General features: G+C 39.5%; 1 protein-coding gene across 1 annotated transcript in view; it reads left to right on the top strand.

Moving 5' to 3' along the window:
- The first annotated feature begins 565 nt into the window (after positions 1-565).
- LOC134214322 (elongation of very long chain fatty acids protein 7-like) overlaps positions 566-22955 on the top strand; it is a 124261-nt gene continuing 101871 nt past the window's right edge. The window contains exon 1 of the mRNA XM_062693725.1: positions 566-1379. Within this exon, the coding sequence (XP_062549709.1) occupies positions 1238-1379 (142 nt within the window). The 5' untranslated portion in view covers positions 566-1237. The remainder of the gene's footprint in view (positions 1380-22955) is intronic.

The following is a 22955-nucleotide window of genomic DNA, read 5'->3' as shown; positions in this document are numbered from 1 at the left end:
CATTTGCAAAAATATGTTGATAAACAATCAACCGTGGTTGTGGTCGAAACGTGTTGGTTTGCGCTCCAATGGGGGTAACGAGTGGCCGCTGTCGCTCCTCCACCCAAAACCCGCGAAAAGCGCCAATCCGGAAAGACGCGATACAATCGTGACAACAAGTGCAAATACGCACCTCATTATAAGCAGTGGCAGTGTGATCGCAGTCGTCACCACAATAAAGTCTCAGGTGGTCGCGCGAAAACTTGAAGAGATTTGTCTCTCCAAGTCGTAACGTTTCATCATCATAGTCATCGTCGTCGTCGCCGTCGCCGTCATCAGCGCTCGAAAGGGTCGTGCGACGCAAGTGTTTGCTTCCATCATCGGCGACGACAACGGTGGTGCAGCGACGAGATCGCGAAGAACTTGAAAAGTGCCGCCAAGGACGAATGACAGTTCGCTCTCAGTTCATTCGATCGAGAAGATTTTTCCGCGTGCTCAGCGGGACTGCTGCGGGACCTGCTGTGCTTTGCGTGCGTGGCTGTGTGAGTGTTTGTGTTGGCAGCTTCCCCGGTTGCTGCTGTCCGCACGGCTAGGATCAACTCGCTCTTGGCAGATCGCGGAAAGGCTCTTGTGTCGCGGTCGGTTGCCTATGGCTGTCAGTTGTCGTTTCACTTTCGTTCGGTTCGGCGGTGGGCTCTCAATCCCATCTTTGGCTTAGTTGGTGGTTGACGTCTAGATTCCAAGTGCGTTGCGATTCTTAGAACACAGAACATCTAAGGAACCCCGGCAGGACAACTGGAAGGACTCTAAGGACATTGGTCGATAGGATGGGCAGACTCAGTAGTAGCTGAAAGTTAACAGTCGAGTGAAATCAAACTGATGTGCAAGCAAATGAATTCAATCAATCAAAAGTGCCGTGAGTGTGAATAGGCCTAATTAGAGCCCGATTAAGATAAATCGAAGATCAATCGATCGCGGCCCAAGCGGCCCGATTGGATTTCCTCAGAAGCTGACAGCAGTTTTCCACCGTCACTCATAATCAAAAGTGCACGCGTTTTGATCGTGAAGTGATTTTGCAACGCGAAGTAAACCGACCGACCAACCTCCAAAACTAGGCTAAATTAGTGCTGACGAAGACGACAACAACGGTGTGGTGTAAGTTTTAAAATTTATAAACCAAACCGTTCAAAAAGCGGACAATAACGCGACTCTGTGGTACCGCTGCTGTTCGTCGCTGGAATTCTGCCCCATCATCAGAATGAGCGTCGCGGGAAACTTCACGGACTTCTCCTCCGGATCCCGGTTTGTGTTCCAAATGGCGGTGGAGGAGTACCACACCGGGCGGAACTGGTCCGGTCTGGTCGATCGGTACTGGCTGATCGTGGAGGAGCTGATTGCAGGTAAGTGAACAAGCGGGGTGAGTCGAACCGTGAAGATCGCGAGGCACAGCAGCGCAGTTAGTGGTCGCCGATGTTGTCGAAATTTTGTGCCAGGGTAAGCGCAAAAGAGGGTGACCTGCTGGTAGAAAGAAGCACCATATCAAATCTTTGTGCGGTGATCATTTTGTAAACGGGCGGTTGATGCGATGGGTGCAGCTAGCCGATGGGTGATTTAAGCGGAATTCATTGGGCGTCCAAGAAATGCGCTCGGTTTGGTAATCTGGTGGCTTAATAATCTGGCGTGTGGCATGGTAGCAAAATAAAATGTGTGCTATGTACCAACAGTAGCATGTGGAGTTTAATCGGTCAGCTGTGAGTAAGCGACGTGTTTGGCGAAAAACGATCAACTTTTTGTTTTTGAAAATTAATTCTAGCATCACGATGAGAACAGAATTTTTCTGTGTAAAGCGATAAACTGGACACAGACACTTTTTTTACATGTTATACACACGAATCCAAACACATATAAGCATTCTTATTGACTAAGAATCCAACGGTCATCACGAATTGAGTTGGTGAATTTAATTATCACCGTCTGTTGACAATGCCGTACGAAACTATAATTTCATGGAAGTAGAACAGAGTCCAATTTTTGCTAATAGTTACATCAGTCAAATAAAATAATTTGCAAGAAGAGCACAATCACCTTTCTAAAACTCAAGGTCAAAAACAGAAATGTTGAAAAAAATTGAAAAAAAAACTCCATCGAATTATATTTATTTCCTTTATATATAACAACTTTTTTTTGCCATTTGGCATGGTAAATTTGAATGAGAAAGTATTACTTAAGGGCGTGTTTTTGCTCGTATACCTTTGAAGAGTAAAATATTTGTAGTTTAGTATTTTTTTACAACTAACCTTATTCAATAGAAGATTATAGAGGTGAATGTTACACTCTAAAACATTTATCCAACTCGTTACACGGAAAATTAAAAAAAAAAAATATCCTGACAATTTAAAAATCTCAATTAGTCAGCATTGGATGGGACTTTTTAAACTCTAAATATCAGGGGACTGAAGAGAAGGCTAATACGCCTACCCACCATTCATTCAATATGGCAATTTTGTTTTATTCATGATAACAAAACTTCGGAAGTATCGACGAGCTATTTTTCGACCTAAAGAAGCCATACAAACACAAAAGGCTCGATGTACCTCGACAAATTGCAAGTTTTCGCCAGGAGAAGTTAAATGCCGATAATTAGCACTAACTGCGTACGAACCAATCACCCAAAATGAGCGTTGAATTCGGGTATACTACCAAGGAACTGGGTACCAAAAACAGAAGTACCAAAAGCGATGTTGGGTAGAGTGCCATTGTACCGCGCATGACAGGCGTTTCACCCTCCTGCTAAATATGTCGAAAAATCAAAAAAGGAAAGGAAACTATTTGATTGGATAAAAAGCTTGCAAAACAAAATTCTAAAAATGCAAAGTGTGAAATTGATAAAATCACGAATTAAAAGTTGTTAATGCCCAAACCGTGTTTAGATCGATTTTAGAAAGCAAAATAGTGATTTTGAGCGAAAACAAAATCATTTTCTCTATAGATTTAAGTTTATAATATCTTCTTCTTCTTCTTCTTATTGGCATTACATCCCCACACTGGGACAGAGCCGCCTCGCAGCTTAGTGTTCATTAAGCACTTCCACAGTTATTAACTGCGAGGTTTCTAAGCCAGGTTACCATTTTTGCATTCGTATATCATGAGGCTAGCACGATGATACTTTTATGCCCAGGGAAGTCGAGACAATTTCCAATCCGAAAATTGTCTAGACCGGCACCGGGAATCGAACCCAGCCACCCTCAGCATGGTCTTGCTTTGTAGCCGCGCGTCTTACCGCACGGCTAAGGAGGGCCCCTAAGTTTATAATATTCATTTAAATACAACACTGTAAAAAAGAATATTTACCAAATTTCACGTTTTTTAGAAGAGACCCTACGGAAATGATGTTTATTAGTAGCTTCAAAAGGCAATGTCTGATAAGTTCGATTTTCAATAACAAACAATGGGACGGAATTGACCTTTTCCGTCAAAACATTTTATCCGCTCAATCGATTATTTGGCTTATTTAAGGTCAACTTTCCCAAAGAAACCATATTTTTCTTAAGCCTCTAAGTTTTTAAAAATTAAAAACAATAATCAAAAAAGTGCTGTTTTTTTAAGATTGGTCCGGTTTTGAACGAACATCGGGTGAATTTTTCAGGCCGTTTCACACGCGCAGCACTTTTTCGGTTTTTGTTTTCGATTTTAAAAATAGTTAGAGGCTTAAAAAATATGTGTTCTTTGGGAAAGTTGATCTTAAATAAGCCAAAGAATCGACTGAGATAATAAAACGAGATACAATTTTTGACGGGAAAGGTCAATTGTCAAATGCAACGTGTTGCGAGTAAATCGGTCAACAATTGGTTACAAAAAGTGTGTATCCAATAACTAGACATGCCTAAAAAACAAAAAAAAAACAATAATCCACCTACCGGTGTTGGTGCCGTTTCCGTGAAAAAAATCATAAATGAGTATTTTTTAGCGTGTTTTGGGCATAAAAATTAAAATTTTGGTCATAGCTTCTGATCCCATAGTCCGATTTGGCCAATTTTCAATAGCAAACAATAGGACAGGAATGAAACCTGTTGCGAATAATTCGGAAAAGGCTTAGTTACAAAACAGTGTGTCGCCAAAATCAAGTTTTCAAAGTATGTAATTATTTTATTGTCTAAATAACCCTAAAAAAACGCATAAAACCGTCTTCAAAGTAAGTTAGGTGATGACTACAGCGATATTGGACGATTTGTCAATTAGATGAGGGTGCCCCTGAACCAATAAGGCTGCCAAAAATCGAATTTCGTAGCCTTTTTGGAACGTGAAGAAAAAAAAATGTGCTGAAATTTTGATTTTCGTCATTGAACTTCAAAATAGGTTAAAATCACTGTATAAATAGGCGTTAGAATTCAATCTTAAATCTCTTCACTTTTTGTAAACAATTTGATTTGTCCATAGCAGAATGTAGAGATGTCTATTTCTGTTGGTATTGAGCACAAAACATCATGTTACTATTACCACAAACACATGACAGTTGACAGAATATCAGCATCTGCTTTCTGGGGAGTGGGTCATTTGGCATACAGTCATTTCCCGACTAGAAGATCATTTCAAAATCATATTAACAGATGTTATTATGTTTTACTAAATTTCTATAACAAAATTTGTTAGAAGCTTGGTGCAGAATGTTGTTAATATATCTAAATTTCAATATCACAACATAAAAAAAAACTACCGCAATAATAGGACGTAGTTGCCTATCCCAGCGATATTTTTCAAGGTCAGTTCTATTGTTGCGGTATTGAGGAAATGGTGTATGGGATTCCCTTTTTAAATGTAGGCGTTTCTTCGGAATATGACTATGGAGGATATTGTCCCTTCTTTAAAACTTGGTGTTTGCCCAGAGTAAGGCTTTTGTAGATGTGATCCTTTCTTTAAAAGAAGGCGCTTGTGCAGATTAAAGCAATAGTGAATGTGATCCCTTTTCTAAAAGTAGGCGGATGAAGGAAATGGTGGATTTGGTCCCCTCTTCAAATGTGAGCGTTTGCCCGAAATAATATGAAGGTGAATGTTATTCCGTGTTTTGGAAGTAGGAGTTTGTCCAGGAAAACATACTTTTGCATATAAACAATAAAGGGTATCCGGCCATCAGGCCAAATGCCGTTTGGCCGAACGGGTCGTTTGACCGAATGCCGTTTGGCCGAATAGTTAAAAAGAAAATTGACCATAGTTTACGAGTGGCCCTTCTTTCTTCTTCTTTCTTCCATTTTCCTTCTTTCTTCCTCCTTCCTTCTTTCTTCTTTCTTCTTTCTTCTTTCTTCCTTCTTCATACTTTTTTTTCCATTCTCTATCTTTCTACTTCCTCCTTCCTTCTTCCTTCTTCTTTTTTCCTTCTTTCTTCTTCCTTCTTCCTTTTTTATTCTTACTTTTTCCTTTTTCCTTCTACTTTCTTTATTTTTCGTTTTTCTTTCTTATTTCTTCTGTCTTCCTTCTTCCTTCTTAACTAGTCCTTTTTCTTTCTTCCTTCGTACTTTGTCCTTCTTCCTTCGTCCTTTTTCCTACTTTCGTCTTCCGTCTTCCTTCTTTCGTCTTCATTCTTCCGTCCTCTTTCTTCCTTCTTCCCTCTTTCTTCTTCCTCTTCTGTCTTCCTTCTACCTTCTTCCTTCTTCCTTCTTCCTTCTTCCTTTCTTCTTCCTTCTTCCTTTTTTCTTCTTTCTACTTCCTTCTTCCTTCTTTCTTCTTCCTTCTTTCTTCTTCCTTCTTTCTTCTTCCTTCTTTCTTCTTCCTTCTTTCTTCTTCCTTCTTTCTTCTTCCTTCATACTTCTTCCTTCTTCTTTCTTCCTTCTACCTTCTTCCTCCTTCCTTCTTCCTTCTTCCTTCTTCCTTATTTCTTCCTTCTTCCTTTTTTCTTCTTCCTTGTTCCTTCTTCCTTCTTCCGTCTTCCGTCTTCCGTCTTCTTTCTTCCTTCTCCCTTCTTTCTTCTTTCTTCTTCATTCTTCCTTCTAGCTTATTCCTCCTTCTTTCTTCTTTCTTCCTTCTTCCTTCTTCCTTTTTCTTCTTTCTTCTTCCTTCTTCCTTCTTCCGTCTTCCGTCTTTCTTCTTTCGTCTTCATTCTTCCGTCTTCTTTCTTCCTTCTTCCTTCTTTTTTTCTCCTTCTTCTTTTCCTTTCTTCCCCTTTTCTTTTCTCCATCCTTTCCTTCCTTCTTCCTTTCCTTTCTTCTTACTTTCCTTTCTTCTTACTTTCCTTTCTTCTCTCTCTCCTTGCTTCTTACTTTCCTTCCTTCTTACCTTTATTTCTTCTCCCTTTTCTTTCTTCTTCCTTTCCTTTCTTCTTCCCTTCCTTTCTTCTTCCTTTTCTTTCTTCTTACTTTCCTTTCTTCTTCCTTTTCCTTCTCCATCATAGATTCAGAGATGATCTTGCTTCGTATTGCTTGCTACTTGGTATCTCACATCTCACTTCTTACCAATAACTTCATACTACTGATTTCTCATTTGTCTCTTCTCACTTCTTGCTTCCCACTACAAACATTTCTTGCTTCTCAGTGCTCACTTCTAATCTCATAAGTAAGAGTATTTAAACTATTCGGCAAAACGGCATTCGGCCAGATGACCCTTTCGGCCAAACGACATTCAGCCAAACGACCCTAAACCCAATAAAGAATGATCCATATAAAAGGAAAAAAAATCTATAAATAAAACCTAATTGTTTCGCAAAACGACATCATAAATCCATACAATAGTTCAGTTCTGCTCATTTGACATTTCATTTGACATAACGCCATTTTTTTCCACATACATTGAGTAGATCGAGCGTACATTATCTGCTCTCTTTTTCTTCTTCTTATTGGCATTACATCCCCACACTGGGACAGAGACGCCTCGAAGCTTAGTGTTCATTAAGCACTTCCATGGTTATTAACTGCGAGGTTTCTAAGCCAAGTTACCATTTTTGCATTCGTATATCATGAGGCTAACACGATGATACTTGTATGACCAGCGAAGTCGAGACAATTTCCGAACCGAAAATTGCCTATACCGGCGCACATAGGAGTACGCAGAGTAAAATCGTGGCCAAAACTATTTCAATCATTTTATTGTCTGTAAATGCATTCAATATACACAGCAACGTGTATTTTTTCGTGTTTATGCTTTTTGCATTCATAGCAGTGCAGCATGACCACTGGTGGCGTCAGTTATTGTTATTTGATAAAGCATCACTTGGCGCAAGAACGCTGCCTTTGAAAACTACAGCGTGCTTGCGACGAGCGGTGCCCACCTTTGGATCCGTCATTGAGTATGATCTTTCTTATTTTATTCTTCATTCTTTGATTATCATTACTTACAAAATTTTTGGCCTCACTCTTTTTTGGAAGCAAAACATAATTTATGTGAGCTTTGTCGCTCAAATCCAAGATTATTTATCTTTTTGACTAGCTTTTAAGCAAACTTCACTTTATTAAAATACAAATAAGTCACGATTGCGTGAGGATGCGTGAAATGTGTTTTGTGGAACTTATTAAGGAAACTCCAATCTTTCCAACGCTGACCATTTTGTTGTTAGAACCTAATCAAAAGTTTTATTCTGTAAAACATATTATTTAAAAAGGTAGAAAAAAGCTAGTAAATAATACCACGAATATGGATTACCTAAAAACGGTTTCAGATCAAATCATGCTTGAAAACGTTTTACATACTCTCATCATTGATACCTATATTGATTTTCATCTTCAAAATCACTAATAACCAAGAAAAACACGAAAAAAAGGGGACATTTTTTTATGCACAATTGCGATTAAACTTGCATTGAAATTATAGTGAAGTTTTGACAGTCAGCATTGCTTACAAGTAAACAATATGGTTTCAAAAATCCCTTGGCAAATTAGTATTACTATTTGAGAGTTCAAAAACGAAAAATAATATGGAAATATCTAAAATTTTTGTTTTTGACTTTTGGCCAGGATTTGGGCTGGAATATTCCTCAGTGCGGCGTCGGGAATTGAACCCAGTCACCCTCAGCTTGATCTTGCTTTGTAGCCGCACGTCTTACCGCACGACTAAGGAAGGCCCAATATCTGCTGATTATCGGTGGATTAAAGGAGGATAATAAATTTATAGACTTGCCATTATTCTTTGCATATATGTATTAAAACAATTTAAAAATTTTAATTTTAAAACAAAGCACAACATCCTTTCATGACTGCTTTTCAAGCAAAATTGATCAAAGAGCCCATGACACTTTCATTTGGTCTCCTGAGATAGAAAAAGGCACTTCGCTCTTTGTCTTATGGCGATCACCACCTTTTGCAGTACAGTACCGAGGCCTTCGATCGCATGTTTGTAACAAACGACAGAAGTAGGATAATGGGAGAATGGAAGATAACGTTGGTGATATGCATATGTATTGAGATCTGAATGAAAAATAGTCAGAAATAACATACACACTTTTTCCAGTTGAATTCATCCGGTTGTATTCCCGGGAAGAAGCCATAAACAGAATAACAAAACATGATATGATCTTGATTGATATAAGAGATAAAAGAACATGCAACAATATCAAAAATTTTCACCGAAATATCATTTAAATATCAAGATAAATATCCTATGGACTAGAACATTGATCACTCCTTACAAATAGCATAACTTGATATCCTCATGGTATTTTAGAGCAAAATAATGATATTGTCGTCTGATTTTTTATCTCTTATATCAATTATGTCCATATCTCATTTTGCTTACTAATCAGCATTAGATATTATTGGGATATTTTGGTTTACTCGGGTAGCAACATTGACATTACTTTGTTTTTGAGTAGGTTTTTACAAATTATTTTGTTTTTTTTTTATACAATTAGTAGTTTTTTAAAGTATTTTAGAACAGACATTCTGATTTCATCTGGCCACATGAAAGAACCATACGGTTAGAGACGATTCGTAAGTTCAACTGAAAATCGAAAAAAGCGATCATGGGCAGATTACTAGTGAAATATCTTGGCCACTACCCACAAGATTTGACTTACCAACTCCAATCTCGCTACTATTGATCAGGGAAAAATCTGTTCAGCGAATAATCGAAGGGGACAACTGAACGGTAACGAAATGGAAACGATTGGAACGACTTTTCGGTGATCGCACTATGGTTCAGGATGCAGATTTATGCGGAAAGAAATATATCACGACTATATTTTTTTAGAAAAAAAAGTTCAACAAAGTAGTTCACCTTACTCATCGATATGATGTTCTGGAAGAATGAAGTGGCCCATTTTATGAAAAAATATAAACATATCTTTCGGATTGATTCACAAACGAGTCTGGTATTCCAAAGGGATTCAATCTTGGACCAGCGCCGTTCTTTTTTTCTCTTCATCGTCTATATTGCTAGAAGCTTCTGCATATTACATGCAGACGAAATGAAAAAAAAATACGTTGTCGTCGATCAATCGTCGGCTGCGGACACAAGCTGCTTTTGTTGCTAACGTTCTGGTTAGTGTTCCGGATGCCATTTTGGGGTTATTTTAACTTAAACAAATCTGTGTTCTTTATTTGTTTTATAATCTTAGTCGGGGTTCTGCTAAATTCCACCAAGCGTCAATTAAAAAAATACTCAATTTAGTTTCCACGTAGCACATTCAATTAAGCACAAATCGTATGGGATTCAACCCCATAGCTAAGGATATCCCACTTCAATTGTATGCATGAGTTGTTATGAATAAATTTCTGTTTTCCTTTTGCAAACAAAATGTCGTATGTCACGCAAAACGCCGCTCGGTGCTGTTTTGCAGAACCCCGACCACTTGTACAATAATTATGAAAAAATCAACGCTATTCCAGAAGTCTACACAGAGAGTTGAATGTTTAATCTAGAAGTATTAAATCCAACCAAAAGTGTTTTTTTAATCACATGATTTATGATTATGTGGAGGCTATCGAACGACATTCAATACGCTCTACTCCGTATATTGATAGCTATCTATCATCAGTTATGTAAACTAGTTCAAATCAATTATGAAAGTAATTTACAGCTTGAAGTTGTTTGGCACCTAGCACATGGAGATCGCGATCTGCTAATAAAAGTCGACTACGAGCATTCCATCCCTCCCGTAACAATCTTTAAGAACATCAGACTATGAGTGTGCCATTGTCGTTTGGTAGACTAGATATACGTCATCAACTAGTTTCCCTATTCACACACGCATGTGAAGTGAGGTTCAACCACCGAAGCTCACCACGCGGTGTATTTGGCAAAAAGAGCTTTTTTAAAAAATGATTTATTAGGAGCTGAATTGTGTACTTTTGGATTCATTGATCGAATCGTATCAGCCGAAAGCTAAGTAGTTCAGTTCATTTAATCATCGTGCAATGTTCTGTGAAATTGTTCTTTTACATACCAACTGCCATTTCGCAATTCTGAGCTCAATCGAGCAATCAGAACTGATTTCCAGATCGAATGAGTGACGAAGGTGTATTTTTCTATATATTTTGGCTGAAATCCCCATACAAACTTCAAATCAAATGCGCCAGCTTATGCAACAAGCGATTGAGCTGAAATTTCGAGAGATTGATTTTCTCCCCCAAAGACACAATCCTGGCGGGTGCCCCGTGAAATTCGAAAACATTTTATTCTCCCCATACCAAGTTGGACCAGTCTATTGGATCATCCATAAAAGAGCACGAATTTTCATACTTCCGCAATGCTATTTGAACTGCTCCAACACTCACATTCAGCTAATTTTCTCACAGTATACCATTTGTGCACAAACCGTTTTCTTTAATCGATACAAAGTCCACACATTTTCACACTTGTGTGTCAAAAATCTCAAAAAATTGCATCATGTTTTGCGGTAGGATGTCAACAACACGACGCAGCCAAAGAGCTAAGAAACATTGCGCGCATTCTAAATTAACGGATATTTTTAGTTTATTTAACTATTGGAACAGTCTACACCAACCGATATGGAAGTGAATGGACCGATTTTATAAGCATTTCTCCAACAAGACACTGGCAAATCTGCCTCCTGACCACTTCTTTATCTTTACCGACAGTCTAAGTACCCTGGAGGCTGTTCGGTCAATGAAACGTGTAAAGCACTCAACGTATCTTCTAACCGGGATACGGAAAGTTTTGAGTGCTTTATCAAAACGGTCGTTCACAATCGCCATGGCTTGGGTCCCTTCTCATTGCTCGATCTCGAGAAATGAGAAAGCGGACTCTTTGGCTAAGGTGGGTGCTATGGGAGGTGATATTTACGATCTGCAAATCAGCTTCGATGAATTTTTCTCACTAGTTTGCCAGGAAACCTTGATCAGCTGGCAGCAGAAATGGACAAATGGGGAGCTGGGTAGATGGCTGTATTCAATTCGCCCGCAGGTGTCGAAGCGTCCATGGTTAAAAAAATTGCATTCCACCACTTAATTGTATCTTGACAGATACGTATTTCGACCTCAACAGTAAGGCCGTCTTCAGTGGCTCGTACTTGACTCGACGAAGTCGACTAAGTCGAGTCAAGTACGAGACACTGAAGACGGCCTTACTGTTGAGGTCGAAATACGTATCTGTCAAGATACAATTAAGTGGTGGAATCCAATGGGATTGTATTAACTCGTCTTATGACAAGTGACAAGTTTACTTATAAAAAAATTTAATATAGGACGAGACTTCATTCGAACCATGTGTCGTATAATGTCCAATCACTACACTTTAAACGCACATCTTTTCAGAATGGGGCTCTCGGAAAGCAATCTCTGTGTTTGCGGCGAGGATTATCAGGTAATTGATCATGTCGTGTGGGCGTGCGAGGAGAATCGTGGCCCCAGATCTGCTTTAACTGAACATCTCCGGGTCCGAGGAAAACAACCAAAGCCTATTAGAGAAGTGTTGGTGGGCCTTGATCTCGAATACATGTCCCTCGTCCACCAATTTCTGAAAGTTGCTGATGTAAGATTGTGATCTTAGTCTGCACACCCCCTTCTCTGTCGTACCCCATATCGAATGTCTTCCTCTTTTTGTCCATTTCAATGTCTGTTGTTAACCTCTTTCGTATGTCTTCCTCTTATTGTTGTCTCCCAAAAAATAGTTTGCTTGTTTCGTTACAGATGTGAAACATCGCCAAGAATGTCAACTATGTGAACATCAGCATCGTAATTACTTAAGCACCCTAAATTCCCTTCCTTTTCTACTATATTATTGTATTCCCTAACCTCGACCAAACCGCGAGTCTTTCGGTTCTCCAAAACTAACATTATGTATAAGATTTAAGAAATGAATTGTTAAACTTGATTTCGGCTCCGTAATGCTCCGAGCCTCCAAAATAAACGAAAGTATAAAAAAAAAAAGACACTGGCAAATGGCAAATGGCAACATGGAATTTTAGATACTCAGCAATTTCCAAGTGGTATTAAGCTCATTTTCTGGCAAGTTGCATTATTAGACGAAATAAATGTTGTCGCTGCGGTTCCCTTTGTTTTCGTTCCCAAACATGTTGGGTACACAACTGTCAAAACGTACCGATTTTTCCCTCGTTGACGCCAGTGAGGACAGCGACAATCTGCCTCTATGGTTTATTACCTTTACTGTTGCATTCAATTTGAGATTTGGCTTACAGTAAGTCCAAAATGTATTCGTCTATCTGCATATTTTTTTACTAAAATATAAAACTTAGGAATGATAGAAGTGATAGAATGATTAAATTTTCTTCTATATATTCTAGTTAAGACTTATCATTTCATAATAATTATTCAAAAACAAATAGAAATTCCAATTACTGTTGTCGTCAAGTAGGAAAAGTCTTAATTTACGAATTTTTGTTCGTTCAAAAAGTATTCGTCTACTTGAAAAGTAATCTCGTGAAATATAAATTGGCTTAATGGTCAAAAAAATGTTTTGAGTCCAAGATAATTCAGATTTTTTTTTTTCATATGGAGGCCAGTATGACAGTACCCTCTTATTTGCTCGGGATAGATAAGTAAATTATGCAATTCAAATGTCTAATTGCAGTACCAAATGCACATAAGCATATACTTTGGCAGAAAGTCGAGTCAAGTACGAGACACTGAAGACGACCACACAGTTGTGGTCGAAATACGTATCTGCAAAGATATCGAAATAATTGGTGGAATTAAATGGACTTTCTTAACTCGTCTTAGACAGTTGAGTACATTCCACTAAAAAGAGCTTAAAATATTTTTTCTGATTGACAGAAAGATAGATCGATACATAGATGCACCTCGATGTGTACACTGTGATTGGTTTCTCAATAGGGTGGCTGTACCGGTTTGTCTTTGTGTCCTATTTGGTGTTGGAATACTTGTCCGATAGACGTTTGGCTCAATACTACAATAGGGTTAAATATTACATAGGTTACCTCTTCATTACGCTTTCCTTTCTTCTTTATTTCTCTTTCATACCTCGCTTCTAACTTTTCTTTTTCCTCCTTCCTTCTCCATATACAATCTTCTTCATTGCTTTTCCGTCTTTCCTCTTACCTATATTCTTCTGCCTTCTTTTCCAAATACTTCTCCACTGGCGCATTTAACGTCTACTCTAAAATAAAGAGATTTATTCTGTATCGTCGTCATAGTCATCACTTCGTAGCTACTTTGAGATTCCGTCGTACAATACAAGGCATGGGATAGCAAATCTCCTAAAACAAGCACTTCTTGAGAAAATGGCGGTATATATCCGACAAAATAAGCTTTGAGAGGGTAGTTTGTTTCAAAGAAATATTTTTGTATTGTCAAAAATCAATGGAACAATATTTGTTTACTAACCAACCATGTTCGAGATAGTAGTGTTACGGCAGATGTTTCCATCCGTGTTTCCAGCTAATTCCAAAGCCAATGCAAGCAACGTTCATTTGCTATAACTCTACCCAGCGTAGCTTGTTCGAAAACACCAACAAGTCGTCTACGTACACAGCCACGATAATCACTACGCCACCTTCAATCTTGAAGTATACGTTTCGTCAAGTTCATTCTCACCATATTTCTCATCAGCTGATTGATTGTCACCATCGGTTGATCCGATTTGAATAACCAACTCACTTCCTTCCACGTCCACGTTGTCTCCTGATGGTCCACTTGTTGTCACATAGCGTTTTATCTGACATTCATCGATGAAAAATTACATTTCGGCTAACGAATATTCGCCTGGTCCTTTTATTGTACACCCTGTACGATTTTGAACCTTCGCTATAGCCAACGAAAATACACTCTTCAGACTTCCTATCCCATTTCTTCCGCTTGTTTTAGCTCCAAATACGAGAAGATGTGATACATCCGGCCGCTTTTCGGAGAACTCTCTTCAGGTGTTACCAACAGTCCCTTTGTCGGCGAACGATTGACCACATGCGATGAAACTGCGACTGCTTCTGCCCAAAAACGATTGTCCAAATTTGCATCAAACAGCATACTTCGCACTCTTTCGACTAACGTCCGATTCATCCTTTCCGCTAAACCGTTTTGCTCTGTTTGATTCCGTTTTTACGTAAAAAGATGTGAGAACTTCGATTAACGTATTCTTTGGGGTTGTCAGTTCATATGCGCTTGATCTTTGCTCCCGTTTTATTTTCCGCAAAAGCTTTATAGTCTTCAAAAGCCTCGAGCACTTCTGTTTTGGACTTCAAAAAATATACCACTGTTTTCCGACTGGCATCGACGATGAAAGTTAAAAAATAACGACTACCCGTATCGATTCCGTTTCCATAGGGCCGCACAAATCCGAGTGGATGAGTTCTAACACGTGCTTCTCTTGGTGCCCTCTTGCTTTGAACTGCTGACGACAATGCTTACCTTGGATACATGGTATCCATTTTACCATATCTTACTCTGCGAATTCCAATCCAATCCGGGTACCATCTCTTTCAGTCGTTTCATCCCACCTGCGGAAAGATGTCCCATTCGTCGATGCCACAGCTCGTATTTTTTGTCCATAACCCAATTCATAACAGGCCTCTTACTTCTAAGTTTCGGACAGCCTTTAAAGGCCGTTTTTTACGATCAATTGCAACTACTTCGTTGTTGGAGTTAATTACTTATTTTGAATCCTTTCTGACATACCTTGCTCACGGAGAGTAAATTAATCGCTAAATCTGGAACACATAGTATTTTGTTCATTGTAAGGTCCCAAACTGCATCTCCACCATATGCCTTCAGTTTCACTGATCCTTCCGCTACAACAGAGACTTCCGCATTATTTGCTACGTTGATCCTCGCTGACACGTCCCATGAATTTTCCACCATGGCTTTGTTCAAACACAAATGATTAGTTGTAACAGAATTGAAAAACCAATCGCTATTATTCGCTTCAGACGTCCGCACAGGATTGGCAGCAAAAAACGCCGCATGTCCTTTATGGGTACCACGCTTCCCTTTCTACTTGTCTCTTGCTTCCGTCAGGCATTCCGAGGCAAAGTGCCTAAACTTTTTGCAACGAAATCACTTCATGCCGGTTTTATCTAGAGTAAAGTGCCCAATAGTAGCCCTTTAACCAATAGTGGACCCTCCAGCCATTTTTGCATTATTACAGCACAATGTCAACATTTTCCTATGAACTTCCATCGGGAGAACCTACTTTACAGTCCTATGATTTGATTACATGCATAGGAAATGCTATGGAAAGTAAAATTAGATGATATTTAACAATTCTATAAAAAATAAACACGAGAGTGTCCATTATAGGAATATTTTAGGGGGACCATAATAGGGCAGAAGAACGTCCCGAAACGGGACATGAAAATCAAATGAAGTGTCGACTACAGGGAAGCAATTTCCAATTATGGACCCCCAAGGGGTCTACTACAGGGCGAATTCAGTTAGACTTTAAAATGTTAATTTTGACGAATAACGTCGTGTATCTGGGTGTTTTATGTATGTATCGAGAAGAGGAGATGCAGAGCTTGTTGTTCGATATCAAGCAGAATTTATATGTTGAAAATTTCTACTCCTTATGACAGGAAGAGCAAAATTCCGCTACTAGGGGGTCCACTATTGGGCATTTTACCCTACTTACTTGTTCGAGGAATTCTGCTTGCTAAAAAAAGCATTCCCACCATTGGACGAATCTGAATTGCTTGAAACCATTATTTTAACCTTGACTATATCCGCTGTTAGAGCCACTCCGGAAGACTCCAGACCCAAAATCATCGGATCATGCTTCTTCGGCAAACCCTTGGATAACAAACTGCACATCCAGGTATCGTCTACCTTGAAGCGTACCTATTCCTGGGAGGGGGGGGGGGCGGTCTGACAAATAACGTCATCGTCCCTCTCTGCCCCAACCAATCGAATGCCCGTTAGCTTCCTTAAAAGTCCAATCCGTCGAGTTGAACCGCTGTCCTCGAAAGTATTTCGTAGGTTGTCCCACGCTTCCTTAGCCGTTTTTGAAATCTGGACCATTCCACACATACTTCGATCGATGTTCAGGCAGATGCTTCCCAGAGCTTGTTCTTACAATTCTTCGCTATCCTGCGGACCTCCTGCATTACGTTCCTTCACGGCACACCAGGTCCGCTCCTTGATGAGCACCATTTTGGTTGGAAACGCCCAGGAGTTGTAGTTTTCTTGTAATAATAGTTGTAAGTTGCGGTAAGACGCGCGGCTATAAAGCAAGATCATGCTGAGGGTGGCTGGGTTCGATTCCCTGTGCCGGTCTAGGCAATTTTCGGGATGGAAATTGTTTCGACTTCCCTGGGCATAAAAGTATCATCGTGCTAGCCTCACGATATACGTATGCAAAAATGGTAACCTGGCTTAGAAACCTCGCAGTTAATAACTGTTGAAGTGCTTAATGAACATTAAGCTGCGAGGCGGCTTTGTCCCAGTGTGGGGATGTAATGCCAATAAGAAGAAGAAGAAGAAGAATAGTTGTAAGTTGTAATAAGAACTTCCCTCATGTGCAACGAAACAAGGCCACCGGGTAATTTTGTACCGCCAGCCTGTGCACCAGCATATTCACCATATCCAATTGCCTGACTTTCAGCTCCTCGGCCAGTTGGATCGGTCATCTTGAATCGGCTGAAAAAAATATATTTTTTTTCTTCCAAACAGTTGTTGCTATGGGAACATTCCAGGACTCATAACCTAATGAAAGTACGTCTAGTTTGGACTAGGTTTGGACTAATAATTTAATTTATTTATAAAGTCATGGCTTGCTAGTATGCACATAATATACAATTCAATGATTAACTGTTTCTTCTAACAGTTACTAATCAGTGTGCCTCATTTTAAGTCAATAAACTACCAGTTCTTCATATGCATAATTATTTAACCCAGCAGTAGATGTACTCGCCGACGATGACGTTTTCGCATCCCTGTTCAAAATCTGTCACGCTGCTGATCTCTAATTTTTCACGACGGCGCCGGTATTAATTTGTAGGTTTGCCTTGGGCAGAAAGTCTCGTTAATGAAGATATAAAAAAATTGTAGGCGTCTGAGTCTAGTGCGAAAATAGCACTAGCAGTAAAATAATAAATGATTCAAATTGCGTTTGGGGAATGATTTTAAGTCATGAAAATTCATTACTCCAGAAGATCGTATGTGTTTGGGGGAAGCTTAAACCTGCGCTCGACCAATAAGTCCGTTTGACCAATCTGGTAAATCTGACATAGAATAATTTTTGACTTTTTCATAGGACCAAAATATTTATAGCATGAATTTATTTGCGTAATCTCCGATATAGGGTTATTGTTCCTGGACCTCATCTTATAGCTCCGATATTCATCGGACAAAACAAAGCAATGAAAAGGAATTTGATTTGTTTTCCATTTTCGTGATTTTTTCAGTAGTGAGCACGTTTGTTAGCCAAAAGAAAGCGACGAAATTGGTATGAGATGAATATATGTTCAGTGAAATGGAAAATGAAACAGTTCCATCATCTGCTTTCGTGCTCAAAAGAATCTCAACTAAGGTACACCGGGGCAAGTTGAAACGGTTTTTTCAAAGTTGAACTTTAAAGTGCTGTAAAAAAATCACCCTTTGATATTGAATCCGTTTGCGGTATTTGCTAGTTCGGGCCAAAGATTAAACATAAAAAATAAGCAACCTTACCAAAATAAATATTTTGCATACTAAAATTATGTTTTTGTATGCTCCGTTTCAACTTGCCCCGCATATCGGGGTAAGTTGAAACACTGCGCTGTATATAGACATAAGCTAACTGTACCGTATCAAAAACAAAATATATGTACTCAGTGTGACTCAAGATGCACGAGGTTGTAAAAGTGACTATACTGCCAAGATTCGCATAAGAGTCCTATGTATATTTTTGACGATTTTGCTTAAATTAGCTTAAAATTGTCTCCTAGAACCCTGATAAAATAGTAGGCTTTGTTCTAGAAATTTGAAAGTCAAATCCCACTTGTCTCATCTTGATATTTACTCGCATAAAAGTCACATTCCAGATTTTGTTACTCTATACTTTTTTCTTTGATTAATTCGGCTGTGGCCTCTTCATAAATTCACATTAATTAACCAGCGTATCTCTCACAGACTCTCGATTGGATAAAGGGGGCTGGGGAAGTCAAAGATGGAGTTAACGAAATGTTTACATGCTCTATGATTTATTTTTTGAGAGCCAGTGCTCACAGCACGGCAAAAGTAGATTAAGAATCTCAAAACTAGACCGTGCAGCTTAAACATCGCCCCTTTTATTCTATTCTTCAGGGGTTGCATTCGCGTCGGAATGGGCAGAAATTTATTAAATTAATTTTCAGAGTCCAAAGTCCAAATTTCTATTAATTTTTGTTTTCCGAATGCATTTACGGACCATGTTGAATTCTGGAAATTTTAATTGCGAGGGTGATGTTTTGAATCGTTGTTTCAATTTGCCCCGCACCACGCATTTCTATTTGCCCCGATGGGTTGAAAATGCGGAGCAATATCAAACTACCAAAATACAAAAATTAAAACGTATCTTCCATCGATTTTTCATAATCATTATGTTTATTCAACATTGAATGCTTACCTACCGTGAAAATTTGATGAAAAAACACTTCCAAACATCATTTTGGGACTTGTTTCATTGGCACGTCAAAAAGTTGTTTCGAATTTTGCAAAGGGCGAAAAATAAACAATGGCAGGGATTGCTTTTAGTAGCTGCAATCTTCCGGGAATAGCAGTCAGAAGGTGCGTTTAGGGGAGTAATTTGTTGAAAAAAAATAATCAGGGCATTCGGTCATTGCTGATCTAAATTACAGCTTCCGTTTCAACTTACCCCGCATTTCAACTTGCCCCGGTGTACCGGTGAATTTTAATAACTGAGCCTCGACTTACGATAAGCTGGGTTGCTAAGCAACAAATTAGATTTTACTGATTCTCGGCAACCGCTTGCTGAAATCTCGTGAAATTTAGTCGAGAAGCAGGCTGTGCAAATAGGTATGTAGCAGTTGAATTCTGTCAGATTTAGTCGTTGACCGTCAAAAATAAATGTATCTTTATAGAGGGGGCATGACAATGATTTAAATGTATTGCAACGAGCGAAATGTGTCAATTTCGCCTTTGTTAGTTAGAACATTTGATGTCATTTTCAATGCTATATTTTTATGATGATGGCCCCTGCTTTACGATGCACACTGTCTGACTACGTCATCAGTTCACAAATCCATTTCGATTCCTGATTAAATGGATGCAAAATTTCTCCAACTCAAAACTGTAAACAAGTTCCTGTGGAAAGGTTTCGCCCTTGAAAATCTATATATATAAAAACCAATCTATGTATGTATGTTCGCTAACTACTTCTGAACCACTTGGCCGAATCCACCCAAATTTGGTACACACGTTCTCTATCCTCAGGGGAAGTTAACAAAGGGGGTGGGAGGGTCATTTAGGAAAGGGGGAGGGGTTTTGTTTAGAAAACGAACAATTATGTGTAACTTTCATCTCCCAGGACCGATTTCAACCAAATTTTGTACACATATTCACTATAAGGAAACAATCATATGAGAGATTTTGGGAAAGGGGAGGGTCTGGAGGAGGGGTATTGTTCAGAAAACGGGTAATTTAGAGTAAATTCTGAACCCCTGCACCGATTTCAACCAAATTTGATACACACATTCTCTACCCTAAAGAAAAGATAACAAAGGGGTGGGGCGGTCATTGTAAAAAAGGGAGGGTATGGGGAGGGGTTGTCTTTATAAAACGAGCAATTCAGTGTTACTCCCAACTTCCAGTACCCATATCAACCAAATATTGTACACATATTCACTAAGAGAAGTCGATCACATGGAAGTGTAATTTGGGAAAAAGAGGAGGGGTCTGGGGGGAGGGGTATTGTTCAGAAAACAGGCAATTCAGTGTTTCTTTTGAACCCCTGGACCGCTTTCATCCAAATTTGGTACACACATTCTCTATCCTAAGGAGAAAATAACAAAGGGGTGGGATGATCATTGGGAAAAGGGGAGGGTAAGGGGGAAGGGTTGTCTTTAGAAAAAGAGCAATTCAGTGTAACACCCAACTCCCAGGACCGATTTCAGCCAAATTTGGTGCACACATTTTATATTCTAAGGAGAAGATAACAAAGAAGGTGGGAGGGTCATTTTGGAAAAAGGGTAGTTATGGGGGAAGGGGTTGTCTTTAAAAAATGAGCAATTCAGTGTAACTCCCAGGATAAATTCCAACCAGATTTGGTACACTTATTCTCTATTTTTGGAAGATGTTTATTGAAAAGGTAGAAGGGCCAAACAAAGATATAAAAATATATTGATACAAAGGTTCAATTCTATGAGCGGTAGATCTACCTCTGTGGGTTTCGTGCTACAGCATTGGACATTTTAATTCTATAATTTACTTTTCAGTCCCTAGATAAGCCGGATACATATAGCTATTAGCTATCTATATATCTCGGATACTTACTCAACGTATGTGACGTATGTGATTTTGTAAACAAAAATTTAAACGCTGATTTCTGCAATCTGATAGCACTCCCACGCAAACTATCGCCACATACAGGTAGGGAGGTTTCGGCTACATGTTCGTTGTGTTGGTTTGCGTGGGAGTGTCATCATATTGACAAATCGACGTATGCATCTTTGTTTACAAAATCACATACGTCGTTTTGAATAAGTTGCCGAGATATATAAAACTCAATGTTTGTATGTTTGTGTGTATGCTCCAGCCTAACTTCTGAACCCATTATTGTATTGTTTAGTTATCGATCAATTCAACCATTTATCGAAATCATGGTTTGCCCAACGTGAAAAGCAATGATTAATGTGTTTCCTTCTGGATGGTGAATGTGATCCCTTCTTTAAAAATAGACGTTTGCCCGGAATAAGGCATCGGTGGATGTTTGTCCTTCTTTAGAAATAGACGTTTGCCCGGAATATGGCGATTATGGGTTCGCTCCCTTCTCCAAAATCAGTCAATGTTTTCAAATGAAATCTGCCTTCTTTTGATCAAATGATGAAGTATCGATAAGAAAACGCAATTATCCTGTTGACCAATTGGTTTATTCATTTTCCGATTGTGAAAAAAAAACTGCGAATCAAACTGGCAATTCCGAGCAAGGCCGGGTACATAAAGCTAGTCTGAAATAAACCAGAAACAACCCATCTCTTGGCTGCCCTTGAAATAGTTGTATCATCGCATGGCTTAATCATGCGAGTGGGTAAAACTCGCTGACCTGGACATTTCTCGACTACAAATTAATCAATTATGTTCGTTCACACTCGTGCACCTCAGCTCGGAACCTTAAGCCCTTCGTGGTCATTATTGGTGTCCGAAGCCCCTGCCTTCCAGCGCCAGCACCAATGGACGGCTTTTAACAGCAATATACCCTCGTGTTCGTTCACCATCTGCGCTTCACCACTATCATAATCGCGCGTGGCGGTGTGGTCGGCCGGTGATGATGACCGTCATCTCTTTTTTGTGAGGAGAGTCAGAGAGAAGAAAACACAAAGCCCCTTCGCAAAGCTTCACATTCTATTGCCGTATTGGGTGCTCTCCACCCAGCGCGCCGCACCGTTGTTCAGTCAGTCATTATTTATCCACATTTGTCGCACTTCCATTCAATATTGAAGTGCTTCCCGGGTGCAGGGCGGACGCTTGGACAGATTCTGTCAATACCAGTCAAAGCTGCGAGTTATTCCACATATGCGATGATGCAACACCCGAGAGTTGGTGTGTGCGCTCGACAAGGGGTGGGTCCGTTGCGCTGCTGCTTTGCTTTCGTATCGCGACACGCCGTCAATCGCAATCTGGGAGAAAACCTGTCGGCAAGGCTGCCAAACAAGCCAATCAGTTAACAAGCTCAGTAACAGCAGCCGCAGAGCAACGGGTTGCGCTCGGGTGGACTGAACTGGGTCAAGGTTAACCACAGGTTTCGTTGGACCCGGAGGGAGCATTCTGGATCTTATCGCGATCCGGGTTCCATTGTATCGGGCGAGGGCATGTGCAGAGCAGCGAAGTTCATCTTGGGATCGCGGGAAATGGCAGAGCATTAAGAGTTGATTTACGAGGATTGAGTAACAAAATAACGATAAATGGTGGCATGCGCGAGGCAGATCCTCCTTTTTGCAGCGATTCTCAAGTCTGGGTAGAAGATGAGATAATTTCCAAAGAAAACAACTATCTTTCAGACACGAGAAGTTTCTCGCCCAGCAACTTTTGATCGGCTCAGAAATGTCTCAGTATCATCGTCAAATGTTGAATGTCAAGTTTCGATGCGAATCGTCTACCAAACTTCAGCTCGCCGAAACTGAATTGACATGCATATCGTAGCTGCAAGAGTTGGCCACAATCAACTCAATTTTGAAATGAATCAAAATGGAAACTTTTTAGGGCTTTCTTAAGATGATTTATGACGTAAGAACAAGTATTTCTGTCATGTTATTAAGCACATCTTGAACTGAATTTCAATCAATTAACAATAACGTTTTGACTCAAATCCCGAACATGACTCATATTCCGAACACTAACGTTTTAGAGCCCTGAAACTAAACTTTTCATCGGTTTTTCTTTTTATCGGAACTACGCGAGTAAGGTTGATATAGCCATTTAAATGCCATTTTG

Source organism: Armigeres subalbatus, chromosome 2, assembly GCF_024139115.2.
Source record: "Armigeres subalbatus isolate Guangzhou_Male chromosome 2, GZ_Asu_2, whole genome shotgun sequence".
Classification (NCBI taxonomy): domain Eukaryota; kingdom Metazoa; phylum Arthropoda; class Insecta; order Diptera; family Culicidae; genus Armigeres; species Armigeres subalbatus.
This window is presented reverse-complemented; position numbering and strand designations above follow the sequence as displayed.